Source organism: Lepisosteus oculatus, chromosome 28 (genome assembly GCF_040954835.1).
Source record: "Lepisosteus oculatus isolate fLepOcu1 chromosome 28, fLepOcu1.hap2, whole genome shotgun sequence".
In the NCBI taxonomy this organism is placed as follows: domain Eukaryota; kingdom Metazoa; phylum Chordata; class Actinopteri; order Semionotiformes; family Lepisosteidae; genus Lepisosteus; species Lepisosteus oculatus.
The window spans coordinates 8097204-8122841 of NC_090723.1; the positions used below are offsets into that span (position 1 = coordinate 8097204).

At 41.0% G+C, this 25638-nt stretch overlaps 1 protein-coding gene across 2 annotated transcripts in view; it reads right to left on the bottom strand.

The window, feature by feature from the left end:
• crhr1 (corticotropin releasing hormone receptor 1) overlaps positions 1-25638 on the bottom strand; it is an 89106-nt gene that overhangs the window by 45650 nt on the left and 17818 nt on the right. For both annotated transcript variants that reach the window (XM_015362236.2, XM_015362237.2), the window contains exons 2-3: positions 16624-16711; positions 3945-3986 (exon numbers count right to left, since the gene is read on the bottom strand). In XM_015362236.2, coding sequence (XP_015217722.1) covers positions 3945-3986; positions 16624-16711 — 130 coding nt within the window. The remainder of the gene's footprint in view (positions 1-3944; positions 3987-16623; positions 16712-25638) is intronic.

Sequence of the window (25638 nt, forward strand, 5' to 3'; positions counted from 1 at the left end):
AGAACGGAAGAGAATGGTTAAAGAGACTGTCCCTTGTTTCTACTTTGTATAAATCTTGAATCAAGTTATCAGCTACTCTAATCATCAGCTTCATTTTCAAATTAATCAGTAGTGTATGTAAACTACTCTATTATCACCATAATTTTAATATATACTGATGGAAAAAAGAAACACAACATTTTCTGGAATGATTATATTATAGATATAGCTTATGTACTTTCACAAAAAGTTGTCAATTTGTTTTAAGTCCTCTGACTAGCAATACAGCTTGTGCAATGAGGCACTGCAACTTGCCAATCACACAAAAGCTCGTTGGGTACACTTTTACCCAACGAGGTCCAGGTGGAACAGTGCCTGATCAGGTCAACTTTAAAAAGGCCTTAATTCAAAGCTTAAATCACTGTAAGAAAAAGGCCACACTTAGTCAGTTTTCTGTGCCTCGAATGGCACCAGAAGCAAGGGAGAGGGCCATTGGTATGCTGCAGGCAGGCATGTCATGTGCCAGCGTTGCCAGACACTATGGAGTGAGCTGCTCCACTGTGTCCCGACTGCAGAGAAGGTTTCAGCAGACCAGCAGGACAGATGACCGTCCAAGATCCGATCGCCCTCGAGTGACCACACCAGGACCGACACAGACTGGTTCATCTGAGAGATCATTTCAGGTCTGCCACCTGTACTGCTGCTGAAACTGCCGGCAGGCACAATGCCCGCACCAGTGACAGGACAGTGAGGCTCCATGCTGCTGGCCTTAGAGCAAGACCTGTCACAGGCCCTCTGCTCACACTTCCAAGACATCACACCCGACTGGCTTGGGCCAGACAGAGGCTGCGATGGACTCGTCAGCAGTGGCATCAGGTCCTCTTCACAGATGAGTCGCTCTTCAGCCTGCTCCATGCAGACAGGAGAGCCAGAGTGTGGAGGAGGAGGAGGTGTTGTGTTTCTTTTTTCCATCAGTATAATTTATTGTGAGCTGTAATACCCATCCATTATCAGAAGACCACTTAAACCTGCTGGGGGGTCGCAACAGCCTGGGGGCCATTCTGGAAGCAAAGCGCAGAAGGTGAGAGTACACTCTGGATGGCATTCCAGTCCCTCACAGGACACAGAGATGCCACCTGACCAAGCCAGCATGATGTCTACACCCTTGCAGAACCAACTCCACACAGGAGGAACCCCAGTGAGGAATCAAACCCGGGGTTGGATTAAGGAATATGAAGAAATACTGCCCTGCGATGGACAGGCATCCCATCCAGAGTGTACCCTGCTGTGCACCCATTGATTGCTGAGATAGGCTCTGGCTCTGGCTCTGAATTGTATGAAATGGTTGGATGGATTAAGTACTATACAAAATGTGAAGAGTTTATCTGCAGAAGACAGCGAGATGACTTCTATGTGGGGGGACAAACTCAGATCACTGAGATTTATAAATCATAGCTTTCAAAGAGATCAATTGTTTTTGTTGTTTATTAGCAGGCAAAAAATAATTAAGAGAGCCACTCCTCCCATTCTGGATACCGAACAGCTGATCAGAAAGGTTCCTGACCTTTTTAGCAGGCAAAGTAACAACCCCACTGTGTGCTACACTTGTGAAAATCTCCTTTATAAGGCACAAAATCAGGAGCTCACTGGGGATTGTTCATGCTCAGACAGCACCTCCAAGTGCTAATTGATTGCTTTACCTATTGATTAATAAACTTTCAGAATGGAGAATAAATGTAAACAAAGAAGCAGTGACTTGTAGTTATGGATTCTGAGATACAGGAGTTATCTCTGGGTTTTTTTTAACCTATAGCTCCATTTAGTACCCTATTTATTTACACGTTTTATAATCAAGTATGTTCTTGAATTTATCAGACTTCTCAAGAACGTGCTTCTGTTCTCCCTTACAGGAGGTGCAGCAGTGTGTTAAATGCTGGCTTGAGAAAACTAAGGGAGCCTCTCGTGCCATTCTGGGTACTGAACAGCTCATCCGAAAGGCTCCTGCTGATCAATCTCACCCATCCTGACACGTGCTTCAGCTTCTCCCATTGGGCAGGCAGGATCCAGCCTCCCAAATAACACCGTGGAAACTTCCCTAACAAGCAGTAACACAGTACGGAACATTGTGCTGTTGCAAAGGGGCGCCTGGGGACACCCAGGAGAAGCTGAAACATTCTTTACAATCTTGTCATAGACAAAAGGAAACCTTAACACAGTGCAGTTCACTCGTCAGCTCGGTATTTTGTAACATGCTAACATCTTAGCAGCGTGTCTAAAACATCCCCAAGTAAAATCTTCCATCAACAGGCGTACACCATAAATGTATTGTTTCCGTAACGTGGCTGCAACACTGTCTACATGTGTGACAGGATCAGATATGGTAGTTCCCTTGTAGTACGTGTTGTAAAAATATTGCGCAGCGTTCCAGCAGCAATTGGAAATGTTATGGCTTTTCGTGTTCGATGTGTTAAAGCTAATGCTGTTCTGGTTTTTCTTGCAACCCTTCGGACACTGTCAATTCTGCGATTCCTGAGCAGGAGTGGAGCAGTGAATGGAAAGGTAGCCTGAGACAGCAAAGAAAATTCTGTGCTTATTCAATGTTTACTCAGTAAAGGAAGAGGTTTTCAGAAGAAAGTGAAAGTAAACCGAACAGGCAGTTCCATCACGTAAGGTCACTGTGAACACAAGTTAATAGTCTTCTTGTGTACAAATGCTCCCTACTCAGTGCGAGTTGCTTTTTCTTGTCAGAATCAAAGGCATCCATTACAGTTTTGCCTTCGGTCAAGGTATTTCCTGTTATCTCGGTGAGCAACTGGCCGTGAAAGATTCTTTAGCAGTTTTCACAAAACAGGCTCAAGAGGGACAAGACACCTTAGCATCAATTTTTAATGGCAAAGTGAAAAAACGCAGCAGGTTATCAACATAAGGATGTCAGAACTCATCCGATAGGCTTTAAACTGGCTCCTAAAGTCTCTCACAAGAACACACCGCAACATTTTCACAGACGCTAGCAGGCCTGCCTGAATATCAGGATGCCAGGGTTACTGCAACATCTTTTCTGGTGTTAGAAAGGATTTACATTCAGTCAAAAAGTATTTGCAAGTGGCATCTGAAAAAAATAATAAAATAACAAAGTAAAGTGTCTGGGAGATTCAATAGATGAGGAATTGACATGCAGAGCCCGTTTTAACTCCTCTGTGCTTGTTCCAGCTGAGCCTGTTGTAAGGATTTCATTATATTTCAAATGGATTAGATTCTTCTTGTTTTCATTATTTTTGTGGGATAAGTCCATGAACCCACTGTACTGTATGCATTTATCTGAGAAACAAATCAAGTCCAGTCAATGTCTACAAGACCCACAAGGGATGCAGACGGAAAGGAAGAATGTTAAAGGAGCCCTATTACACACTCCAGTCACCACCTCCACACAATGCCCATTGACAGGCCTTTTCAGAAGATGGATATTCAAAATGATTTCTTTGGCTCAATTTCAAAATGGCTCTTTTATTTCCAGTGCAGGTTCATGCTGACTCCAGCACGTTTGTCTCCTTTCACTGTAACAGAGTTAATAACAAATGCTTGGGAGAAATACAAACCCCAACTCCTACCAATTATGAGCTCACTGAAGTATAAATATAGTACTTGGGACTTTCAATCCCAGTGATCTTTGCTCAAGAATTCCCACAAAGCACTAAAACTGTGACCCTAAATAAGTGAGACCTGATGACGACCTTATCTGCATGTCCATTTCTCAAGCCAAGCACATTTGAAACCTAACCACATCTTTAAATCTGCATTTTTATTCATTTCCATCTTTACAGTTCTTGCTGGGGCTTTGAGTCATCACAGCAGATGGCTGGTGCAAAACAAAAAACCGAACAAAACGCTGTCTTATCCGTTACAAAAGTCGTAAGAGATATGTGGTGCACTTAGAGAATAAAACTAAAATCAAAGACTGTTCTTACCTGTGGTATTACTGGATGTCTGATTCCACGCCGACGACTGAGCTGCAAGCAAACAAAAAAAGAAACCTTAATCCATTAGGGCATATTGACATCAAAGAATGAGATGGTTATTGGGGGCTTAACCTGGCCACAGGACAAGTAGACCGAGACCCCCGGGGAAACAGGGGGCAGCTGCAGGAGATGGTGGAGGGTTGATGCAATGAGAGAGGTTTTCATCTGATGTATGCACAGTAGTTTTCAGGAAATTATGTTGCGAGTGATCATGATTTAGGCAACAGTTTTTGCCCTCACTGCTCCTGCCCTGACAGTTCATCCCTCACTGCCTGGGGTCGAACCCGGCTTTCCAGCATCACGCAACAGGGAATGTGCCGGCTGAGATAAAGGCGACCTCCCTCAAACCGGGTGGCTGAGATCCCTGTTATACTCAGGGAGGTATATGTTACATTTTGAACAGATGGAGCACAAGTGACTTGGTTATCATCCCTCCTTAACTTCTACAATGGACTCAATTTTTTTTTAAAGTCTCCATTGAAGCTTTGTGAACATTGAGCTGAAATAATAAGCCACACAGATGGCTAAAGGTTCAAACCCTTTGAAACTGGAATAAAAACACGTTCTGTTGTACAAGAACCAGCTAATCTTTTCAGTGATGGCTCTCAATGTGGAATTTGACAAGGAGTTAAAAGCAAAGACGAATGACGATGTATTTTTAGATAAAGTACAACACAATCAAAAGTGCCTAGTTATTTAAGCTCCGCTACAGTAGTTCATTGATTTAACCATTATGTACTTCAGTGAAATCATATAAGTACATTTAAAAAACAACTGTGAATTAAGTACTATCTGATGTCTTTTTGTAGGAGGCACCTTAGCTGAAAATCAATATTGTCTCAGCTTTAGTGACTAAGAAGTGTCTCTTAGATTGTAGATAAAGTTTGTGACACTGGGAGGAGTAAACACTTCTCACTTCAAAGCAGAGAGGATGTTTCCTGAGGTCTGGTGGGTCCCTTGAGCAGAAGCATTGTAAAGTTTACCTTAGTATACTTAGGTAAGTTGTGGATTAATGATTGGGAGGGAACAGGGCAGACATACAATATACAGTAAGATGACATTAAGAGCACAAGAGGAGAAGAGGAAGAAAGAAGAGGCAGGGAAGGAGAAGAGAGAGTAGTCTGGAGGAGTTGGGACTTGAAGCTTGTGTTGGGCGAGAGCTCCTACTTCGTGGTCATTCAAACCTGACTACAGCTAAGCATTTGAACTTCGCTAGAGAGAGAGTGCTATTCTGTGTTTTTAGGAGACTTGGGTTTCCTGGGTAAAAGATACCTCGGTTAGAAACGTCTTTCCTGCTTAGGGTGCTTTTATATGGACAGGGATATAGGCTCCCACTTATTTTGTGGCATCCGGGGTGCAGAGAATGAGATTTAACTGCAGGTTGCTTTGTATTTAGTTAGAAGGCAGCTCATCTCTTGTGTGGCCTATGTACTGTAGGCATATAAAATAAGATAAGATCACTTTATTGGCCATATACAATTTCTTGTATTAGGAATTGGTCTTTTCACAGACCCCCACTTGCTCTCCATGAGACACACAGACAGGGAGAGAAACTTGGGGACAGAGTGCAAGGTCACCCATTTATAAAGCACACCTGGAGCAGCTGGGGTTAAGGGCCTTGCTCAGGGGCCCAACAGAGTAGGATTCCTCTACCGGCCGCGGGATACGAACTGGCAATTTTCCAGCCACAGGCACAGATCCTTAGCCACAGAGCCACCACACCGCCCAGTATTAAATATATAGAGTTTAATGCTAAGTAGCAGTCTGGGGTTTTCTGGGTGACCAGAATGTTTGCCCTCTGAAACGCCTTGTTTGTAAATAGTGTACATAAAGTAACTTGTGTGTTGTAAGTTGTGTGTAGCATAGTTTGTGTTTTGTCATTGTAATAAATATTTGTTTAACCAAGTGTGCCTGGACTGTTACTCCTTTCAACAAAGCTGGGCCACAGAACGAAGAATTCCCATGCCTCTAATTATACCAGCTACTTGGGTATGTTGCTAGAAATCACTTAGAAGTTTGGGGATAGAATAATTATTTTACTTATTGACTAAACCACTCGGTCAAATCCTGATTTTCACCAGTTTTGTAACCCTCCCCATTTGTAAGAATATCACATCCAGGGCTTTGATGTACACATGTATAACTCAAAGAGCACAAAAGCCAAAAAGACAGACCCTCATGTGACAATTTTTTGTTTGTGATCTAACATTCATTTAAGGTTCTAATAAAGCACAGGGCACCTTCACTCCAGGAATCAGATTAAATGTCACGACAGGTTATGTTTTGGGAAGGAGATCAAAAGTGTTGAGACAGTAGATGGAGCCCTGATCACAGAATGGCAAATGGATCTTGCAAACAAGAGCTATTCTCCCTGGAACACAGAAGTACAGAGTGTTTTCTTTCAATCTTTTAGAAAGGGGGAAAAAAGTTGCAGAAAGTGACCTGATTCCAATGATTGTGCACCTGTAACCAAACTAGTTCAGTTAACAAAACCCCATGAATTGCGTTTTAAATAAAAGCCAAAATGAACATTTTATGAGGAACTGACGATCTAAAGTATATCTTCTTCTTTCTGTAGGATATTGTTCTACATGGGGACTGACACTTTGGAAATGAGGGGTTCATTTGGTCTGGTGGGGGTCAGAAGGGCCGCAGAGACTCTTGGTTCATGTCTTTGACTTAATCTATAAAGACATCAATGTCAGTCCCCAGATGCTCTGAGAGACAAGTGCATATCACCATGAGACTGAGTGCTTCCCTGCATTAATCTGCAAGTCAGCGTCCAGACAGATCATTAAAGATGGGAATCCTTTGAGTGCTGTGTACGCATCTGTAAAGAAGTGCCGACGCACTCCAAGCAAAGAGATAACCGTAAAGAATCTTAAAGAAAAGCCTTACAGTGAGTCACACTACTGGGGGTCCCATTAATCTGCATCATCCAGAATTTAGTTGTTAAAATAGAGACGAATAGTTCATCTTGCTGATTTCCTTTAGTAGTCCTTTAAGGTGCCTGCCAAGTGTATTAAACCCATTTCCAAGTGTTCCTGCCAAAGCAAATTCTGCGGGGGTTTTTTCCTGCTGCGAAACAGTGAGTGAAACCACTTCAGTGACACATCTGCCTGCGCTTGCAGTATAATTATTTCATTAGGTTTGCAATGGGACCAGGCGGTGAAACCTTCTGCCGTGCCTTGAATTTCCAGACCCTTCTTTAATTAGAAAGCTGTTGGCCGCTCTGTGGCCACGATCGGATGGTGCGGGGAACGGGAGATGAAAGATTCAAGGACGGCCTTCGCTTGTCCGCAAAAACGCCTTGCTCATCACTGCACCGTCCAGTGGGAAATAAAAACAATAGAGATGTTCAACTGACTGTCAAGCCCTGTTGTTAATATAAAGGGTTATCGGGCTTCCCCCTAGCACCTCCTTATCCAAGCCTCTCTCTTATTGTGCTTTGACAATCTGTCTTTGACAATGCCATTGTCTATAATGAGAAACCCCAAGGGAGATCCAACTTTTCATGGGGGCTGACAATAATGCAGGCGTACCCCTCTTTGCATGCAGTAAGCTTCCTTGGACTAATCTCATCGCTCACTATCTTTTCTGCAGGCTGACAGATCCTGAATGGCCAACTCAACACTTAGAATATGCAACACACCCACTTCTCCCTTTGTTTTCCTTCAAACGTTCTAGTAGCATTAAAAGGGCTTTTATAACCATGCCATAAGTAGCTATGGCAAGAATCGATAATAAACACTCCCCCCCCAATCTCCCCATACAACCATACTGTGAGATTTCTGCAAGGGAACCAAAACGACTCACGAGCACCAACAGGACTCCTTAATTTTTCCTTTGAGAGATGTCCAGCATGGATTCTTCCCTGGAGGGGTCCATGGGGAGTGCTGCTGTTGTTCTCAAGAATCCATAAGAATTTGATCCTCACATACTATGGAAATCTTTTTGCAAGAGCTGTGCAGGATGTTTATGTGGATGGGTTGGTCCATTCGAGGACCGGAATGTCCAGTCGTCATTTGATTCTACTATGAGTCACAAATTATTTCCTATTAGTCAGATAGTTATCAACTCACTAAACTCCCTTTCCTTAACTGTTTCCTAATAATCAGTTCTGGTGAACCATAACATCAGACATCTTGGTATACTTGCTCTATAATGTGGAGGTAGCTTAGAAAGCATTTCTTGTTTATGAGCCACAGAGAACTTAAATTTCTGTGCTGGAGGGTGTGTGTGTGTGTGTGTCCAATCATTTATCAGTTATTCACTCAAGATGTTTTCTTTTCCCACTGTGGCTAATTTGGAGATGTTCCACTGAGGTGCTCCCTGCTCTTTCTTCACTACTGTTAAAAATGTAATCAAATTTCTGCCATGATTTAATCTAGTACACAATGTATGTGAACTCAGCCTTAAAATATCTCATTTCAGTTGGAAAAACAAGTTCAGCTTTCAAAGATTTTGTAGACCTGAAAAATATTGTACTTGATCCTTTACATATCTAACAACATTCCTGCGTTGATGGTGTGGCAATGGTTTAAAAATTTTAATGTATAGTATACTGCAGGTACAGTGTGTATCAATAATTCTGCATAACAACATCCTGGACCTACATAAATGTTTTGCAAAACGTACGGTGTTCAAAGGCAGATTAGTATTTGTATTCCCAGCTTGCAAACTCTGCAGTTTTGTATCCAAATGAAACCTCAGAACGCTGATGGGAAACTACAGAAATGGGTCTTTAGTGTTTACTACCTTATAATCAAGTGATTTCGGAAACAAATCATCATTGTAAGAAGATTGGCAACTGGTGTGGTGATCAGGGCAGAACATGAAAAGGTTCTACTTTGGAAAAAAATAAATGAGGTCAGAGGAGAAAAATGAGCAAGGTTGCAGCACAAAGTCAAGTCCCTTTTATGGAGCTCTTTCTCATATTATATTTCCGGAGCAATTATGACTTTTAGTCTTCTGATAAGAATCCAGGCATTGATGAAAGCCTGGTGAAACACAATGTTAATTAAAGCTTGATTGTTTCCTCTTAATTCCTGTATTAATAAATTCATAACTAGGAAAGACCATGGAAATGAGGCTTCAAAATTCCATTTTGCCATTACAGATATTGTGATATTATCCATGTAAACACATGAGCTTTGTGTGAGCTCCAAAATTCTTCAGTCAGCTGAACCACGCGTCTTGAATAATTGAAACCTACTTTTTAAAGTTGAGAATTTGGAAGAAACGGAGTTGTGGTCTTAGTATATCCGAGAAAGGTTTTTGGATAATGAACAAAAAGAAATCAAATAAGATCTTTGGGCTGTTAAAATGGACATTGTTGCGACAAAAATAATTCAAGTGTCCTGATCCTCCGGCAGCTCAATGTTTTATTTCATTCAGTGCTCCAATGTCTGTAGCTCTGAATTCATCTGTTAAAATATAGCAACATTGAGGTTAGAAACAAACAGGAACAGGAAGTGATGCAATGCACTGAGAAAAATAATGGCTTCTGAAATTTCATTAACATTTCAAGAAGGAGTTAAGATGTAACACTTTTAGTCACTGCTCCTGAATGGTTGAATGTTGATAACTTCATTGGATAAAAAAATGTTCTGATGGTTTTCATTAAACATCCACATCCCCCTGCGATTTTTTGAATGACTGCTTTTCTTGGCTTAAGGGCACGAACAGCAGTTAAATCCACAGAGCATGTCAGTCACCGACCTCGTACAGGACAGAGAGCAACAGTCCTGGGAGATTTTAAATTCGGGAAAGTTTTCAGGAGATTAAAAAACACTGCAAGTGCAGAATGGTCCTTAAAATGATACCATTGCTCAGTGAGCAGCACCCAGCTTCTGTACAATCTGTATTCCTCAATACAAAATAATTTAGAATATACACTCAATCTTCCAGTGCAATTTCACATTTGAAAGTGGCTGACAGCTATCTTGTCCAGACTGGTGGGGGTTTGTTCAGAACAATCAAATGAGCAAGCTTATCGACCTACTAGTTGACTGATTGCAGGCAAAGTGCAATAAGGAGGAAACAGTAATTTCAGTAGGCTGACCTGAAGTAACTGATACCATTTTAACATTCATGTGTTTCCAGTGACTCTGTAGCAGAAACGTTGAGGTTAACTGTCCCGTATTTAAACCGCCTGGGATTACAGTGCCAAAGATGTTGTCCCTGCTGTGTCCTGTTGTTTAAGAGTGCACAAATCTAAGTTGATGGATCGGAAACAAATTGGGTCCCATGGTATTTCAAGGCCACATTTACTTGAAGGCAAAAGGTTAGGGCAATCCATTTGGGATCCAAGCAAATACAACCATAGAAGCATTAAATCCAGGCAGAGGAAATAGCGACTCTTTAAATTTACTCTCGGTATACTTCCCAAATTTGTCTTCAATTTCATCACCGTTCTATGACCTGGAAGGATAAAGTTTGCTTTCAACAAAGAAACTGCGGTAACTGCTTTGCTCATTTGGGCAAAGGGGGTCACGCTCATGGTGCAATCTTTGTGAGTGAAAGAAAACCTCATCTTTCTCACTTTAACAAAATACATTGCTGAGGTTCATGATATCTTCCTCCAATAAAAAAATTATATCTGGAGGGCTATACTTAGCCCTACATTCAGGACGTTAACTGCTAGAACTTGCTCGATGTCATTGTTCAGCATGGACTGGGACTGCCCAGGAAAGCAGTAGTACAATTACTGCACAGCACAGCTGCACAATTAGTGTTGCATGGCCTCAGGTTAACCCAAATGAGGAAATATGCTCCACACGTTAAGCAACAGTGACCCCTGTGGCTGAGCTGGAGCACCTATGAGCTTGTTGTGTAGCATCAGTTAGATCTGCATCATTCTTCCACTTGGTGCTATTCTGCTGTGGTCGATCTATTGTGAAAAATACAAACGGATTCACAGGACGTGTCCCAAAATACAGTATGAAATGCACGCTACACATATCCTAGCAGTAGGCTGAGGCAATTGACTGAGATGGCTCTGAAAGGAAGAAATAAAAGGAAAGCAGAGATCACCAGTTCAAAGAAATATAAAGCAGAGTAGTTTCTCTAGTTATTTTTTGGGAATGTTAGTAGAGAGTGGTCACACTGAGTGGAATTCGAATGCGTTTCAGCACTTTTGCTGTGCCATTTGTTCAAATCAACGCTTGTGGAGGCAACAGTGAGGCTCGAGGATAATCAGATCCATCGGATGGGTCACAAACAGCAACATATTCTCCAGCGACATCCAGCAAGAGCCACGGCTTTAGCTCCAACAGCTTTGCAATCTGAAGGCATGGAGATCTTAAACGGTGGTGATAAGAAATATCGCTGGACTTCGCTTTCACTTAGCTTTTTGCACACAGCAGTAGTTTCTTTGTACTGCATTGAAGCCGTCAAGATAGCGACGCCTTTAATGTTAACAAAACCGTAGGGCTGGCGTTTGGATCCGTTCTCTGCAGTGTTACACATGTTTTCCTTCCAAATACCTTATTTTGCTCACTCTGAAAATGCAGTTATATCTGCAACTGCTATTGCAGCACTGATTTCTGCAATTTGTCTTTGAAGGTCAAGCAAATCATGCATAATTATATTTTGCTAAATCCTACTTACGGGTAATAGAGCAAACTATACAGAACAGCTTTAATCTGCTGGCCTTTTAAATAAATTTAGATAAATCACAATGATCTTTATAATATGAATCCACTAATAGACAGACTCTTGCTGAAGAGATAATAGCCAGGGAGTTTATCCAATTCTTCAGAGAGAATTACTTAATGTCTTTGTAAACGATACTGTAGATCCATATTGATTAAAGAATAAAAGCTGTTCTAAACCTCTGCAACCTAGCAGAGAAAACAAAAATATTTTCCGAGCCACAAAGATGCAAACCTAATACCCCTGAAAACTCACAATTATACTAATGCAGAGATGTCCAATGGTGATATCACAGATTGGCAAATAAAGACAAAGGCTGGAGAGTGTTTCTTGCTGCAATTGCTCTAATTAAAGTTATGTAAGCAAGTTTGTATATTCAAAAAGATCCACGACACAATGTCGTTTTATACCATCCAAATAGAATTTTTACAAAAGCTTTAATTGTTATTAGTTTCCCAGGCATGTCTTCACAGACTTGGTTTCTGTGTCTTATAAGGGAGTCTTTTCATTCCACCTATCATCTGCATTTCCTTACAGTTCTCATGTATTTTGCAGGGTGGTTTATAATGCTGAATTGAGTCCTACCGATTATACAGGAATCAATTCTGATTGTTTTTAGAATTCCCCCTGTGCGGTACAACTCCTCTACACCAAATGCACACAAAGACACGCTAAATCTTTATAGCACCAAAGCAATATTAAGGGAAGGCTGTCAGTCCATGGAGCAGGGAATATAATTTAGTTTTAATTTGTTATTAATATGCAGTTTTTAACTGCTTTTCAACATTTTTTTTGTTATCTGACATGACCCAGCCTGCGTTTGGTTCCAACATTTGTGATTTATGTACACCTGCAGTCGTGGCAGAGAGTCTGGCTGGAGTGGTGTCATCTGCTTTATTAATCTACTTTGATCCCTAAGATAGTTCCAATAGTGATCTCAAAGTTAAAGATACTTTCCTCTGACTTGTACTGTGCTATACAAGACTGTAAAATGTTGATGATTATTATCATTATTTTAATATTATTAAGGAGAAACATTGCATTATTATTTCAGGATGTCTCAGACATTGATCCAGTGGAATTGCTTTATTCCGCAATTCTCCCAACACCGTAAGAGGGAATTCAAAGGGATGAAGGCATGCAAATAGAGGAAATGCCTTCTGGAGCCAGCACTCCTCCTGCAGAAAACAGCTCCTTCTGTCACAACACAAAAGAGGCAGACAGACCTAGAAGAGAGGGATTTAACCCAGTGACAATTGATTCTGTCTGTTGGACAGTACATGACCACTGTTCTTGTGAAAACAACTCAGATCAGTCCTTGTATTGACGCAACTCTAATGAGTACCTGCCAGTGAGCACTAAGGACAGTAAATCAAACTAGCTTGCCAGACCAGCAAAGTCTTTGAGGCTTTAACAGCTTTGAAACACTTTCCGGTCTTATTAAAAAAATATAATTCCCCTAGCTCCAAGAGCATGCCTGACTATCCGTAAAATTTTCATTAACCTTTAATTGGCATGTCAATGGCATTGTTAATGAGACAGAGACGAATATGTAATACCTTAGTCTGAATGCCAAACTGAAAAATCTACTTATCCGGTTCAAGGCCAGAATAATGAGTTTTGCTCATGAGAACATTGGATTTACAAAAGCATATGATGATTCCAGTGCGGAAAAGCATGACAAAATTCAGGAGAGGAAGAACAGGAAACTTTGGTTCTGATTTAGCTGTCAGCTTGGAAAGCAGGAGAGAATAGAACAGAGGAGAAGAATATCTAGATTTGTTTTGTTTCAATACTATGAAAATTAGATGTAATGGAGACTGAATATCATCTTCAGTATCTATCTATTCTATTTGACATGGCCCTTCAGCTAGCAATGCAAAATGAGCTTGTCCATGCGATATGATGACTGACTCTTGGGGTAGCATAAAGTAGGCCAGCAGTGCAGCCCCAGTTCTTACACGGCACTCTGGCTGTGCAGTCAGAGCAGAGCTGGCACTGCAATCTGTGGTCTTGATTGTCTGCCGCCCTGACACAGAATCAGTTTACCTGCACCCTTTTGCTAATGGTGCAGTACACGTCAAGGATAACAAGGAGGCCCACTGTGAATCTCGCACAAACTGTGCCCAAATCCCTCATGCTAAAATGAACTCTAATCCTTAAAACTCACTCTAAGCCTATGCACAATCCCAGCGCCTAATGCCAGCTAAAACATTCACCTAACCCCAAGACTCTCAGTAATCCTAATCACAATTCCAGCACTTGCAACAATTCTATTTCAATTACCCAGAGCTGATTCCCAACCTCACTCTAACCTTGACCTGAACATTCATCCTAACGGATCCTAACTGGAACCTATTAACCAAATTCTAAATATTACACCTCCTCACATCACTACTCTTAACACTGCTCAGCAGCTCCAAATCCAATTTCATCATAGGCGTTGTTTTGCTTTTTTCAAATTGAGATTTAAAAGCACCAAACGCTTCTTCTCCTCCAGTCTTTGACAGCAGGGGGTCTAATACAAACCACATTGGGCAACTCGCAATCCTGCCTGTTTGAAGTGATTTGCCATGGTTTATTGCTCAAGCCCCATTATTTATGACACACTTCCAGATTGTTTTCATTTGCAGTGATGCAAGACATCCGGGAGACTGAAGAAACAAGATTTAATTGTAATGGATCCCAAGAGCCTGAAGTCCAGATTTACCTAGTCTTTTAAAAATCAATTTGCCATAAAGAGAGCTTGGGAATATATACATACATTGAATTCGAAATTGGAAATCAAAACCAGCCTGGAGATCCTTATGACTATAAAGCCTCCCTAGAATGCCATATTAAATAAAATGACTATAATTACTAATGCTATTAAATGTCCAGATTCTTCAAATAGATTGTCTATGCCATTTTCTCGCACAGTTGGATAGCATTGGAGACCAGAGAAAATGACCCGAACTGCATTGTACGTCCACAATCATCCTGAAAGCCGGTCAGTGGGCCTGTGTCAGGTCCACTCACCGGGCTTCTGGAATTGGGCTTCTGGAGTGAGCAAAGCTAAAGAAGAGCTGACAGTGTGTATGTCCGTATTAGGGTGATGCCAGGCACCTGGGATAGGGTCAGGGTGACCAAGACTGCACCGCACTGGCATTTGTGGCATTGGGGCTCTAACGTGTGTTTGGACTGAGGTCAGAGGTGCAGCTTCACAAGGGGAGGTTTGAATGCCTCTGAAACATTTCCCAATGGGTTGGGGAAGTTATGTTACAGCAGCTGAGCTAGCCAAGCCTGCAGGAAGACAACAAAGCATACCTAGAAGATCAGCTAAATGGCAGTTCTCTGCAAGACACCTGAATAATGCATCACACTACCGTCTTCTCTGATTATCTGTGGACCACTGAAGTACAGCGTTAGTGAGCCAAGTGCTTGATTATGTTAATGGCTGACAAGGATAGCCCATCCTTTCCTGCCAATAACTCATACCAATGCAGAATAGTGTACAGCCAGCTTTTTGATAGCCTGCTTAACAATATCCAATTCGAATTTGATTTGTTATTAATATCTGACGGTGACAAAGAATTGATCAAATGTTTTGGACTGATTGATATGTTACGATTCATGGGAGCAGGCAGAGACCCCATCTGATTCAAAATAGTTTCCTAGTTTGCTGGCATATAAGAAGACAAACAGACTAACCTGTGCCCCCTCAGTATCTGTCAATAAAAATTGTAAAAGTTTGTTGAAGGGATACATTAGAGGAGCTTGCATGTGAGAGACCCAGGTGAAAATTATTTAAAGGATGATGATCAAAGAATAAACCTCTCAAATGACCAAAGTGACTTTAAAAACCAACGCCAATAGCATGCTTTTTTAATTTTTCATTCTTGGAACCTTTTTTTGGGGGGCGGTTGATCCTTTAGTGCTTTGTCTCTGCTATCGGAGATGAAGACAAGAAAGAACACAATAAGAATGCCTTGAAGGTCATCTCAGAAAGGCTCATTTGTAATGATCTGAGACCAATTGCTTGAAAAATGGTTAAATCGTATCTGGGAGGCCTGGCTTTTATGAATAACGTGAAGTCTAATCCAATTTTCAAAAACTGGTGCCAGATTTACGCCTGAATCGAGAGCGCAGAGAATGGAAAAAAAAAATCTCAAGATGGAATCTGCCCTCCTGAGTCGTAAGCTGCTTTATTTATTTTGATTTTTTTAATGAAGTTCTAAAGCCCTGTCACTGTTCGGCGTGTTGGAGGAAAATTCAATCTCTATATTTTAAACGTAAGCTGTATTTTTAGTCCATACACTGCATAATTAGAGCACCTTGAACTGTTCATCCCAGTACTAGCTTTCCTGTGACTCTGATGTATACTGTATCGCTTTATTCCTTACACAGTAAAGAGCTGCACTTTTCAAAATGGTGCAGGCATATGCAAAAACGTATTTGGGCTGGCTGTATCGGTGAGACGTGAAGGTGCAACAGTTTTTAAAAAAATCAATTTTTAATAGGAAGAAAATTGGAATAATGCTTTTTTCACTACACTGAGCACAGAGCCACACTGCTATAATACACATTTCACTCCAATAAGAACCATGATCAAGCTCATTCATTTTATCAGCGAAGTCTGAGAAAGTTCAGCAATACAAAAATATGATGATCACCTCATAAACCACTATAAGCATCAATATTAGCACCATGCTTCTGAAACTAAATATGTTTTCTTAATTTAAGAGTAAATGTTTTGTACATCAGTGTATGCACATTCATCAGAGACCTCTTTGAGTTATTGAACTCTCATCCCTCCTAACAAGTGATGATGTTCCAGCAAGTGGTATAATTGTGAATGCATTGGCAGCCCATTGCTGGGATATTTCAGGGTATGAGCCATTCAAAAGCTGGCTGTAGCAAGACACTGAACATGTGAAAAAGAATGCTTTTGCTGTATGGTCAGGAGTACCTTTAACAAAGAGAGTTAACCTACCTGTGAGGTTTCCAGATACGATGAGCAAAGCATCACAGGACAGTTCTGCAACGGTGTGCGAGACCAAGGTAATCCAAAGGATAAACACCTGCAGACCCCCAAAAAAGAGAGAGCTTATTACTTTTCTTACTTTTAATTTTAGTCTTGATTTGAGACTAGCTGGTAAACTGGCTCAGATTAGGTTTTTGGAAGGACACCTGCCAAAGAAATGAAAAGCAAACATGTTATTAGTACAGTAAAGATTTTGAGCTGGCACTCCGTATTTCGATGCAAGATCTGGAAGATTTATGGAATGGATACATATTTTCCATGTCTTCCCAAGTTACTCGGTCGCTGAGCTGAAGCTCTAGGGAAAAAAAAAAAGGTCTTGAAGAAGCTATTTCCAAGACATGGAATTGTTGTTAAAAAACAGTTCATGGTGAGAAAAAAAGCAACCTACATTTAGTATAGTTTTAGTATAATTTGTCTTCACCCATTGTTTTTTTAAAGGAAAAATCCAACAAATCATTTTATTGATCTGTATTAAAACCCCAACAGCAACTCAAACTTCCATAATATATATATATAACTATACACTCTATACCTCTGTAATACTTCTAATAACATCTGAAGGCCTGTTTTTAATATACTGTATTTAATTGAGTTTTGAGTCTCTGATTTTTATCTGCAAAGCAATTCCGTCCTTGGTATTTTCTCATCAAATCTACTACAGCTGCTTCATTCTTTTTCTGCTAATTCTGCACAGCTTATACCTGCATCTGTAACACAAACTCTACAAATGGTCAGAAGATTTGTTATAAAGGGTATTCTCCCACATCCACGCCACGAGTACACAAGTACTCAGAATGCGTAACCAGAACATTGGGATACTTTGCAGTTGACCACAGTGAACAAAGACAGCTTAAGTGAGGTTGGCTGCAGTTGTCCTGGGTAAGAAACCCTAATCAGAAGCCATATCACCCTGCAATGCACAGCTGGCAGCCCCACTGAAGCTCAGCAGGTGTGAGCCTGGCCAGTAACTGGATGAGAGACTCCTGGTAAGGTTGCTGCTGGAAGAGGGCCAGCAGGGGGCGCTCACCCTGCGGTCTATGTGGGTCCTAATGCCCCAGTATATTGACGGGGACACTATACTGTAAAAGGGCACCGTCCTTCGGATGAGACGTAAAACCGAGGTCCTGACTCTCTGTGGTCATTATAAATCCCAGGGGTCATTATAAATGTCCAGGGGTGTAACCCTGTTGTCCTGGCCAAATTTCCTGTTGGCCCTTACCAATCATGGCCTCCTAATAATCCCCATCTCTGAACTGGCTTCATGAGTCTGTTCTGCTCCACACTGAGAGCTGATGTGTGGGGAGTGTTCTGGCGCACTGTGGCTGCCATGTCATCATCCAGGTGGGGCTACACATTGGTGGTGGTGGAGGGGATCCCCATTACCTGTAAAGCGCTTTGAATGGTTTTTCCAGAAAAATGCTACAGAAGTATAAGTATATTAGTCTATTATTATTATCTAATAATAATAATAAGATGTCTATTAGTAATTATTATTATCTCCTGATCGTGGCCTTTTATGTAAAAGAAACTTCTTCCCTCTACCTAATAGAAATCTTCTATCATGTACTGAGGCTACAGTTTGAATCTGACACACAAGTAGTCTTAGGCTCAGGTCATGTTCAGCTGCACCTCAAAATGAAGGACGAGAGATGATGACTCCACTTTAAGGACCAGTGAAGATAGAGGACTAGGACTGGAGGGTTATGGGTGCATATCCCAGATGGGACACAGCTCTTGTTCTCTCAAGCAAGGTGGTTCACTTGTATTGCTCCAGTGCAGTGCCCTGCTGTATACTGTATAAGCAGGTCTCTTGGTTGTCATTGTAAATGACAATTTTTGCACTCAGTTGACGTAGCTGGTAAAATAGAGGAATAAAATATCCCTTTTAACTTTTTCCCGAATGAAAGCATTGTAAAGCCACGGCAGTTTTGTTCTTGCTATTTCATCCATTGTTTTAATGGCATTTAATTAAACTGCTCTGGGTTGACTTTTGTAAACTTCTTGTGAGTTTGGAAGCTACTTCAGTTCAAATCTATCTCCCAGGGCAAACTGAACCCAACACAACACCAGACTTTACTTTATGTCTTAAAAGTGAAATTCCAAGGAGAATAAATTATTTCCTAGGTCAAATACCTGATAACGTGGGGCAGAGAGGCGTCTCTTGGATGAGGGTAGTGCGTATTCAAAGTGGAGAGGTGTTTAAGATCTTTTCTAGGACTGTGGGTAGAGATCCTATTTGTTGAGACTGTAGGTGATGTGAAAATCTGATGTGCATGAAATTAATCCACAAAGTACCATATAGAAACTACAGTATACAGTACCATAACCATTTAGGAATCTGTTCTATCCCAAAAATGGACCATTCCTCTAAATGCTCCAATACCAGTTCAGAGAAGTAGACTGTGATTATTTACATAACAGAAAATGTTCCAAAACACAGATCCTAATTTCATTACGGTCACCAGTTATAATATGCAACTTCTCTACAGGTGGGCACTGTTGTTTACTAGAGCTCTTCTGAAAATTAATTTTTTTTCTCCTCCAAAACTGCTGAATGTAAATGAATATGTTCTACATTTTTCATGCACATTTTCTTTGATTTGAGAACAGACGCCCACTGAATTATGTAGGAATAAACAGGTGAGGTGTGCAGTGTAATGTGTTTGTTTCTCCGATCCAGAATGAGCAATCTTAATTATTTTGCTGGCTGGTAGCTAGTAATCTTTAATTACTTACTTATTGCTTATACTTCAGTAGACAAAATTCGCACAAACAATTTTTAGGACATATTTGAGGGAATTGTGCCTTCTCCTGACAAAATATATTATGTAGAAAAGCCACATGTGTTTCTTTCTGTATGATTTCCAGCCTTTAAACAAAAAATATTTTCTCCTCAGCTGGAGTCATTTAGCATGATCAGTGTGACAAAGAAAGCTTGATAAACACATGAAAATTCCAGAATTCCCAAGAAAATGGCAGATTGTCCTGGATAAAACTGAAACTTTCGCTGTAATTGTGATTAAGAAGCTATGGTGACTAAAGATCACTTAACCTTTTTTACAGGCCATGCGTAATTGGCATTTGTCTGATTTTATAGCTCTTATTTCGTCTTCATTAGTATTATTTTTAGTTGTAATAGTAAGGTGTTGTAGCATATCCCATCCAGCAGACTGCACAGAAGACAAGCTGAGCATTATTGTTAATTTGGGGATCTGAATTCATGTTGCATACTTCTGCATTGCACTTAGCTAGTGCTTTTGGGACTATAAGAGCTTGGACAGAGTGTACTGTTTGTTTGGCTGAATCTATTTTGTTTGCTTATTTCCTTTGACAAATGCTCTGATCCACGTCAACTGGCAACTCAACAGGCCAACATTAAGTGCAAGTCTGAGAAAGAAATCGAGTTGCTACGTTAAAGTAAATATTTAATCAATTTATCAAATGACAATAAGGCTAGCACAGCCTGGAGGCAAGTGGAAATACAGTAAGTACCAGCACAAATGTGAATATCTGTCAGCATGTGGTGAGTACAACAAACTCAATATAAGAGGGATATGGGTTTGAGGCATGATTATTGCATTCCATAAAATGTGATGTGATTGTCTAAAGAATGCAAGTCGCTATTTGATCCAAAAGATCTCATCTAGCCATTTCTTGAAAGAAGAGAATGCATCAGCTTTAGTAACAGGGCTTATGAACTTGTTCCGTACTCCCAGAAGTGCCTCCTGCTTTCAGTCCTAATGTACTTTCCCTTCGTTTCCATTGCTCTCCAAGAGTTTCTGAGAGCACGGCTGCCTGAGAATATGGGAAGCCCTTCCACTTCAATGCCCATGAGATTCAGAGAGCACTTTCCCTTCTGCGTTGTGGACAACAAGTTGTAAAGCAGTAAAACTGCTACAGCCTTCTGCAAAACTCCAGCTGTAAACGTTCATAAGGAAATAGATCACAAATTTGTAGCAGCATTTGTTGCAGGATTTCTGTGGCTTTGCCATGGTCTCTGCATGCCTTCACTGCCCACTGCTATGCCACAAGACAATTCTTTCAAATGCATGTTTAAGTTAATATGCTCAAGTCTTCCCATGGGCCAGTGCAGTGGAGCACAGTGAAGGCATATTATAGGTAGGTCCCTTTTCAGGCCATAAAGACCCATGGGGGAATGGGGGGTAAGGGCCACCATTTTTCTTGACCATCCGACACTGGAGGTGGAGGTGATGTGGTCAGCATCACGGTCTGGCCGGCCTATTACCTCCAGATGGATTAACCCCCCGGAACTGACTTGGAAACCAGGCTGATTGGACCTGGGAGCTGTCTGGAAGGAATTAGAGCAAATTACATCACTTGCCCCTTCCTGGGATTGAACCCAGGACCTTCCGGTCAGGAGCTAGCCACCCTTGCCGTCTGAGCTACCACATCTCGAAGACATAGTATAGCTATAGGAAACAACAGTGGTAAAAGTGGGGGAAAAAACTACAGGAACATTACTAAGGTGAATTTCCATTAGGGTTCTGACAATGGTTCTGCTCAGCTCTGCTGATGCTTCTGTCATCAGTGTTATAGTTGTAGTATCAGTTCATGACTAGAAAGTATCAGTATACCGTAGGCTGCTTGCGAATTCAACCACATCTGCCAAAGATACAGAGTCACAGCTCACAGAGCTACCCACTCCCCCTTTCACTTGTCCACTGTCATTTCTCTGGATGCTGCATTAGGACTCTTCAGGACATCAGGATGCCAAACCAGATCCAAAAACAATGTATAATTCAATACTAAGCCATCATTTCCTTCTAGGTAAAGATGAAGGCTATTAATATTAATACGTACTTATTAAATATAATGAATATTAATCAAGCACAAATACTTCTGTTGACATCTAGCTTCATGGCAAACATCTACCCAACTGACTGATGGGAGTGTCCTGCAATATTTCACCAGTTTTATCCAAGCACTTTGCTCCAAAACATTACAAAAGACCAATGAGATTCTTCAATCAGTCAGTTGTGTTTTATTCATCTACTGTAGCACACGCAGCCATTTTCTAAACACGTCCTCCAATTCAGGGTCACAGGAGAGCAGGAGCTCGTTCCAGCAAGCAACATGTGCACAGCAGGATAGGCTCTGGACAGACGGCCACTCTGTCACATGGCAGACAGATGCAAACGCAGAGACACCAGGGCCTGTTTTGCCAAATAACCTACCAGGGTGTTTTGCAGACTGTGGGAGGAAACCCACACGAACACAAGGAGAACATACACACTCCCCACAGACAGCACCCCAGGTCAGGATTGACCCCTGAGCCTGAGCGCTGTGGGGCAGCAATGCTAGCCCCTGCTAGATCCTGCTTGTGTTTTGAGTTGTGGTATTGACACTAGACAATGCTTCCTTGACAATATGAGAGAAATGCCACAGGGCCATACTTTTTCCTAACTAGAAACAGAGCCATGCTCATGGTTGCCACGAATTTGTATTTGCGCTTTCCTAAAAAAGCTTTTTGTTGTTGTTGATGAGCATGAAATTAGAAACATAAAAGCTTCTTTGCAGGACACGGTAAAACGTGCTTTCAAAGACACAACTCGAAATGTTCACATCTCCAGCACATCTTGCCGAATGTAAACCAGCCAGCCACTGTGAAAGCTTTCCTACCGTAGTCCGACAAGCACTCTTTGCAGCATTTGCTTCTTGACTTAGTTGTAAATGTAGCTGTTGGATTTTACGAAGCAGTTAAGCAAATGTCTGTCATTAAAAATATATATTTATATTCAAACATCAGTGCACCGTGCATACTGTACGGTTTATGAAAATATTTTTAGAGTAGGAGGGAGTTTTAGTCTGAAATGTCCTGAAACAATTGTTTTTTTTGGTGTGCAACTCACAAATGAATTTTTTCAGCTATATGTGCATACTATTAGAACATTAGAACAGCTGTGCAAATCTTAAATCCAGTGCTCTAAGCACACATACTGTAGTTTTAAACACAGGGATAAAAATACTGTGATTCACAGCACCAGGGAATCCTGGTGGATTTGAACTGCTATTTGCTGTTGGGTAATTACAGATTAACATCTGAGCACATAGCAAATGGTAGTCTGAAAAACCAATTTCTTATCTCTTTTAACCTCCCTGAGACCTGTTCATTTGAAATTGAAGGTGTAGGCAATTCGGCTATGCACTACTGTCTGGGACCAGCATTACAAGGAAACCTGTCCTTTATCTCTGGGTAATCCCTTTGCGTTGTGAAGTAATGGTTAAATATCTGTGTAATGTAGTCCGATACCTGTACTCTTCAGGGATTCCTGCAATCTCTTACCTATGTGACCAAGGAAGTCATGGTCAGAGGCAGATTTGCCCATCATTTCAGCTTTCCTAACAAAACAAAGGACGTCATTTTCAATTAAACGTCAAGAGCACAATGGCCACTGGGACATTAAAAACGTCAAAAAAAAATAATTGGACAAAGCACATTGCTGACTAAGTTTGAAAAAGGTTTGAGAAAGCTGGGAAATATTATAGTTTCTGATCTGGAAACAATCTGCTCCCAGGATGGATCCTGGTTCAAATCCAAATGAGGAAGAGTGGGGGGGAAAAGTGAAGTGAATGCCACATCACATTATATTCCTTCCCTGTTGTGCCTTTGCAGAGGTGCTGGAGCAAAAAACAAGGAACTCAAAACCGCACATCAGAGACCAAGGCTCCTGCATCTTAGTAAGGGCCCACCAAGAGGGTCCTTAGGCTTGTTGGAAATGTGGTTCCCAAGATGGAACCGGGATTTGATCACAACCAGAAAAACCCAGCTGTCGCTGTCAGTTTCATTGTGTGTTACGATTAGCTACAGGCTGTTTTTTTTTTTTATTTTCCTATTTTTGTGGACGACCACGAGAAAGGTCTGGGCTTGTTAAGACAGTGCTTGGTTTTTGGTCCAGCACGATGAGCCAAAGCTCTCCCTCTGAGCACCTTGGCCTTGCTTTCACAGATGCAATCAACACAGACTGCACGTGCCTCATTAGAAAGCTACCTATTAAAACAGCAGGAAAAAGTAGGGCAGGGATCTCAGGGCTTGAATGCCTGGGAGAAAAAATGTGCATGGAAATTCAAAAGCTGCAAAAGGACCTTGACTGCAGTTGGAAAAAAACATGATTTTTGTGCATTCACCATTTGTAGAAACTAGAGTAGTGTATTGCCATATGTACATGTGCACTGGAATTCTTATTCACACTGATCTCTAAGGACATGCACAGTACAGCACACGACACAGTAGAACAGACAACACCACACAATGTAGACAGTAGATTACAAAATGGTACCTAATAAATAGAGGTAGTGATTCCTCATAGCTCTAGACTCCTGGGTTTAAACCCATTTGGAGTTAGGTTCAATATTCATTACAGTTTATTAATTAGTGAACAGCCAAAATCCAAGGAAAACTACTCACTAATACTTGATACTGAGTCTTACATGACACCTGAGGATCAGAGCACAACAGTCCTTGAATATAAATGTCTGCATAATGTTAACTGTGTTGTAACAGAATGTTACTAATTCTGCAGCTGCAGCCAAGTCCTTCATTAAGTAAATTCAGTGCATTAACTGGATACAGAATAAGTTCCAGTACCCCCTTCTGCAAATCTAAAAAAACAATGCTGTTAAAATATTTGATGGAAACAACCTGGTAAAAACAACACAACTGAGAAGCTCTTTCACGACAGATTAGAAAGACAGAAAGTTGCTTTACTTCAATTCAGTATCATTACAAACTAAGAAAAAAATATTCCCGTACTTGGTCAAAGACGGGCTCAAAATTTGTAACATCAAAGTAATTGGACGGGAACAGAGCTCAGGATTTTTTTTCTTATCTCATCTCAATGCATTAACATACAGGATAAAAAAGCACAACCATATTATAGTGCATCAAGAATTATACTCAGATGTGTTTTATATATAACAAGATACAAATTGTAAACAGTGGAGATATTAGGTCATTCATGTAGTTCCATGAACCGTTACGAACAAGAAGTCCCAGTACAGAAAACTCGGTAAATCACATACTGTATGCTGGTAATTTGTACTGGATGGTACTGGCCCAATTCAAGTGAGAGGTTTTTAGTTTGCTTGGCCTAAGGGGGTTTATACAGGCAAGGCAAGGTGTTCAGCCTGAAGAACAGCTGGAATGGAGGTTGGATGAGACTGGCTGAGCAGTGTTCATAAAGGACAAAAATTTGTATTTATAGCAGTCTGATGAATGGCGTAATGTAACACAATTTCAGAAAGAGGTCAATTCTAACCCTCTAAATTTTCTGCTAAACACTCGCAAGCACCCACAATTCTGTATATTTTCTGTTGCCCCTCCTCCCCAACTTCACCATTGCAGCTCCCTCCATGACTTATTCCTCATAAGTGAGGGGGGTTATGAGTATGCTAATCTGCGGCCAGTGCCATCCTTTCCTCAGCCAGGAGAGGTGATGCTGAAGCATTATACACACTAAAGCTTTAAACCTGAAGAAGACTCCACAGTCAAAATGATCTGTCTCTTTTCTTGTCCTTTCAGCATGGAATAAAGCTTTACTTGTTTCTTTGCAGCCTGTGCATGCTGACAAAGCTACTGTACCTACTTGAACATCTTTATATCTGTGGGCTTGTTGTGTCATTAGTAGAATTTGACTGAACTGCAGAACGGCTAATTGGCAGAAAAGTGGGAGCTTGTCTTTCTTTCAAACTTAAGTTATGGACTCCAGCTGGCTTACATGGAAGCAAAAGCCCCTGTTGGTGTACTCTTCTGTACAAACTGACTTCACTCTGACAACACATGTACACAACTCCACCCTAATCCAATGGCCAATCCTGACATCTTGAAGTCACTGAAACATATCCCTTCTCGGGAGATGCTACAGAAGTATTGACGCTTGTGTCCCGTCAGTTCCATTTAGTTTTAAATTGTATTTATTTACACAAAGGGGAATATTGAAAGTTGAA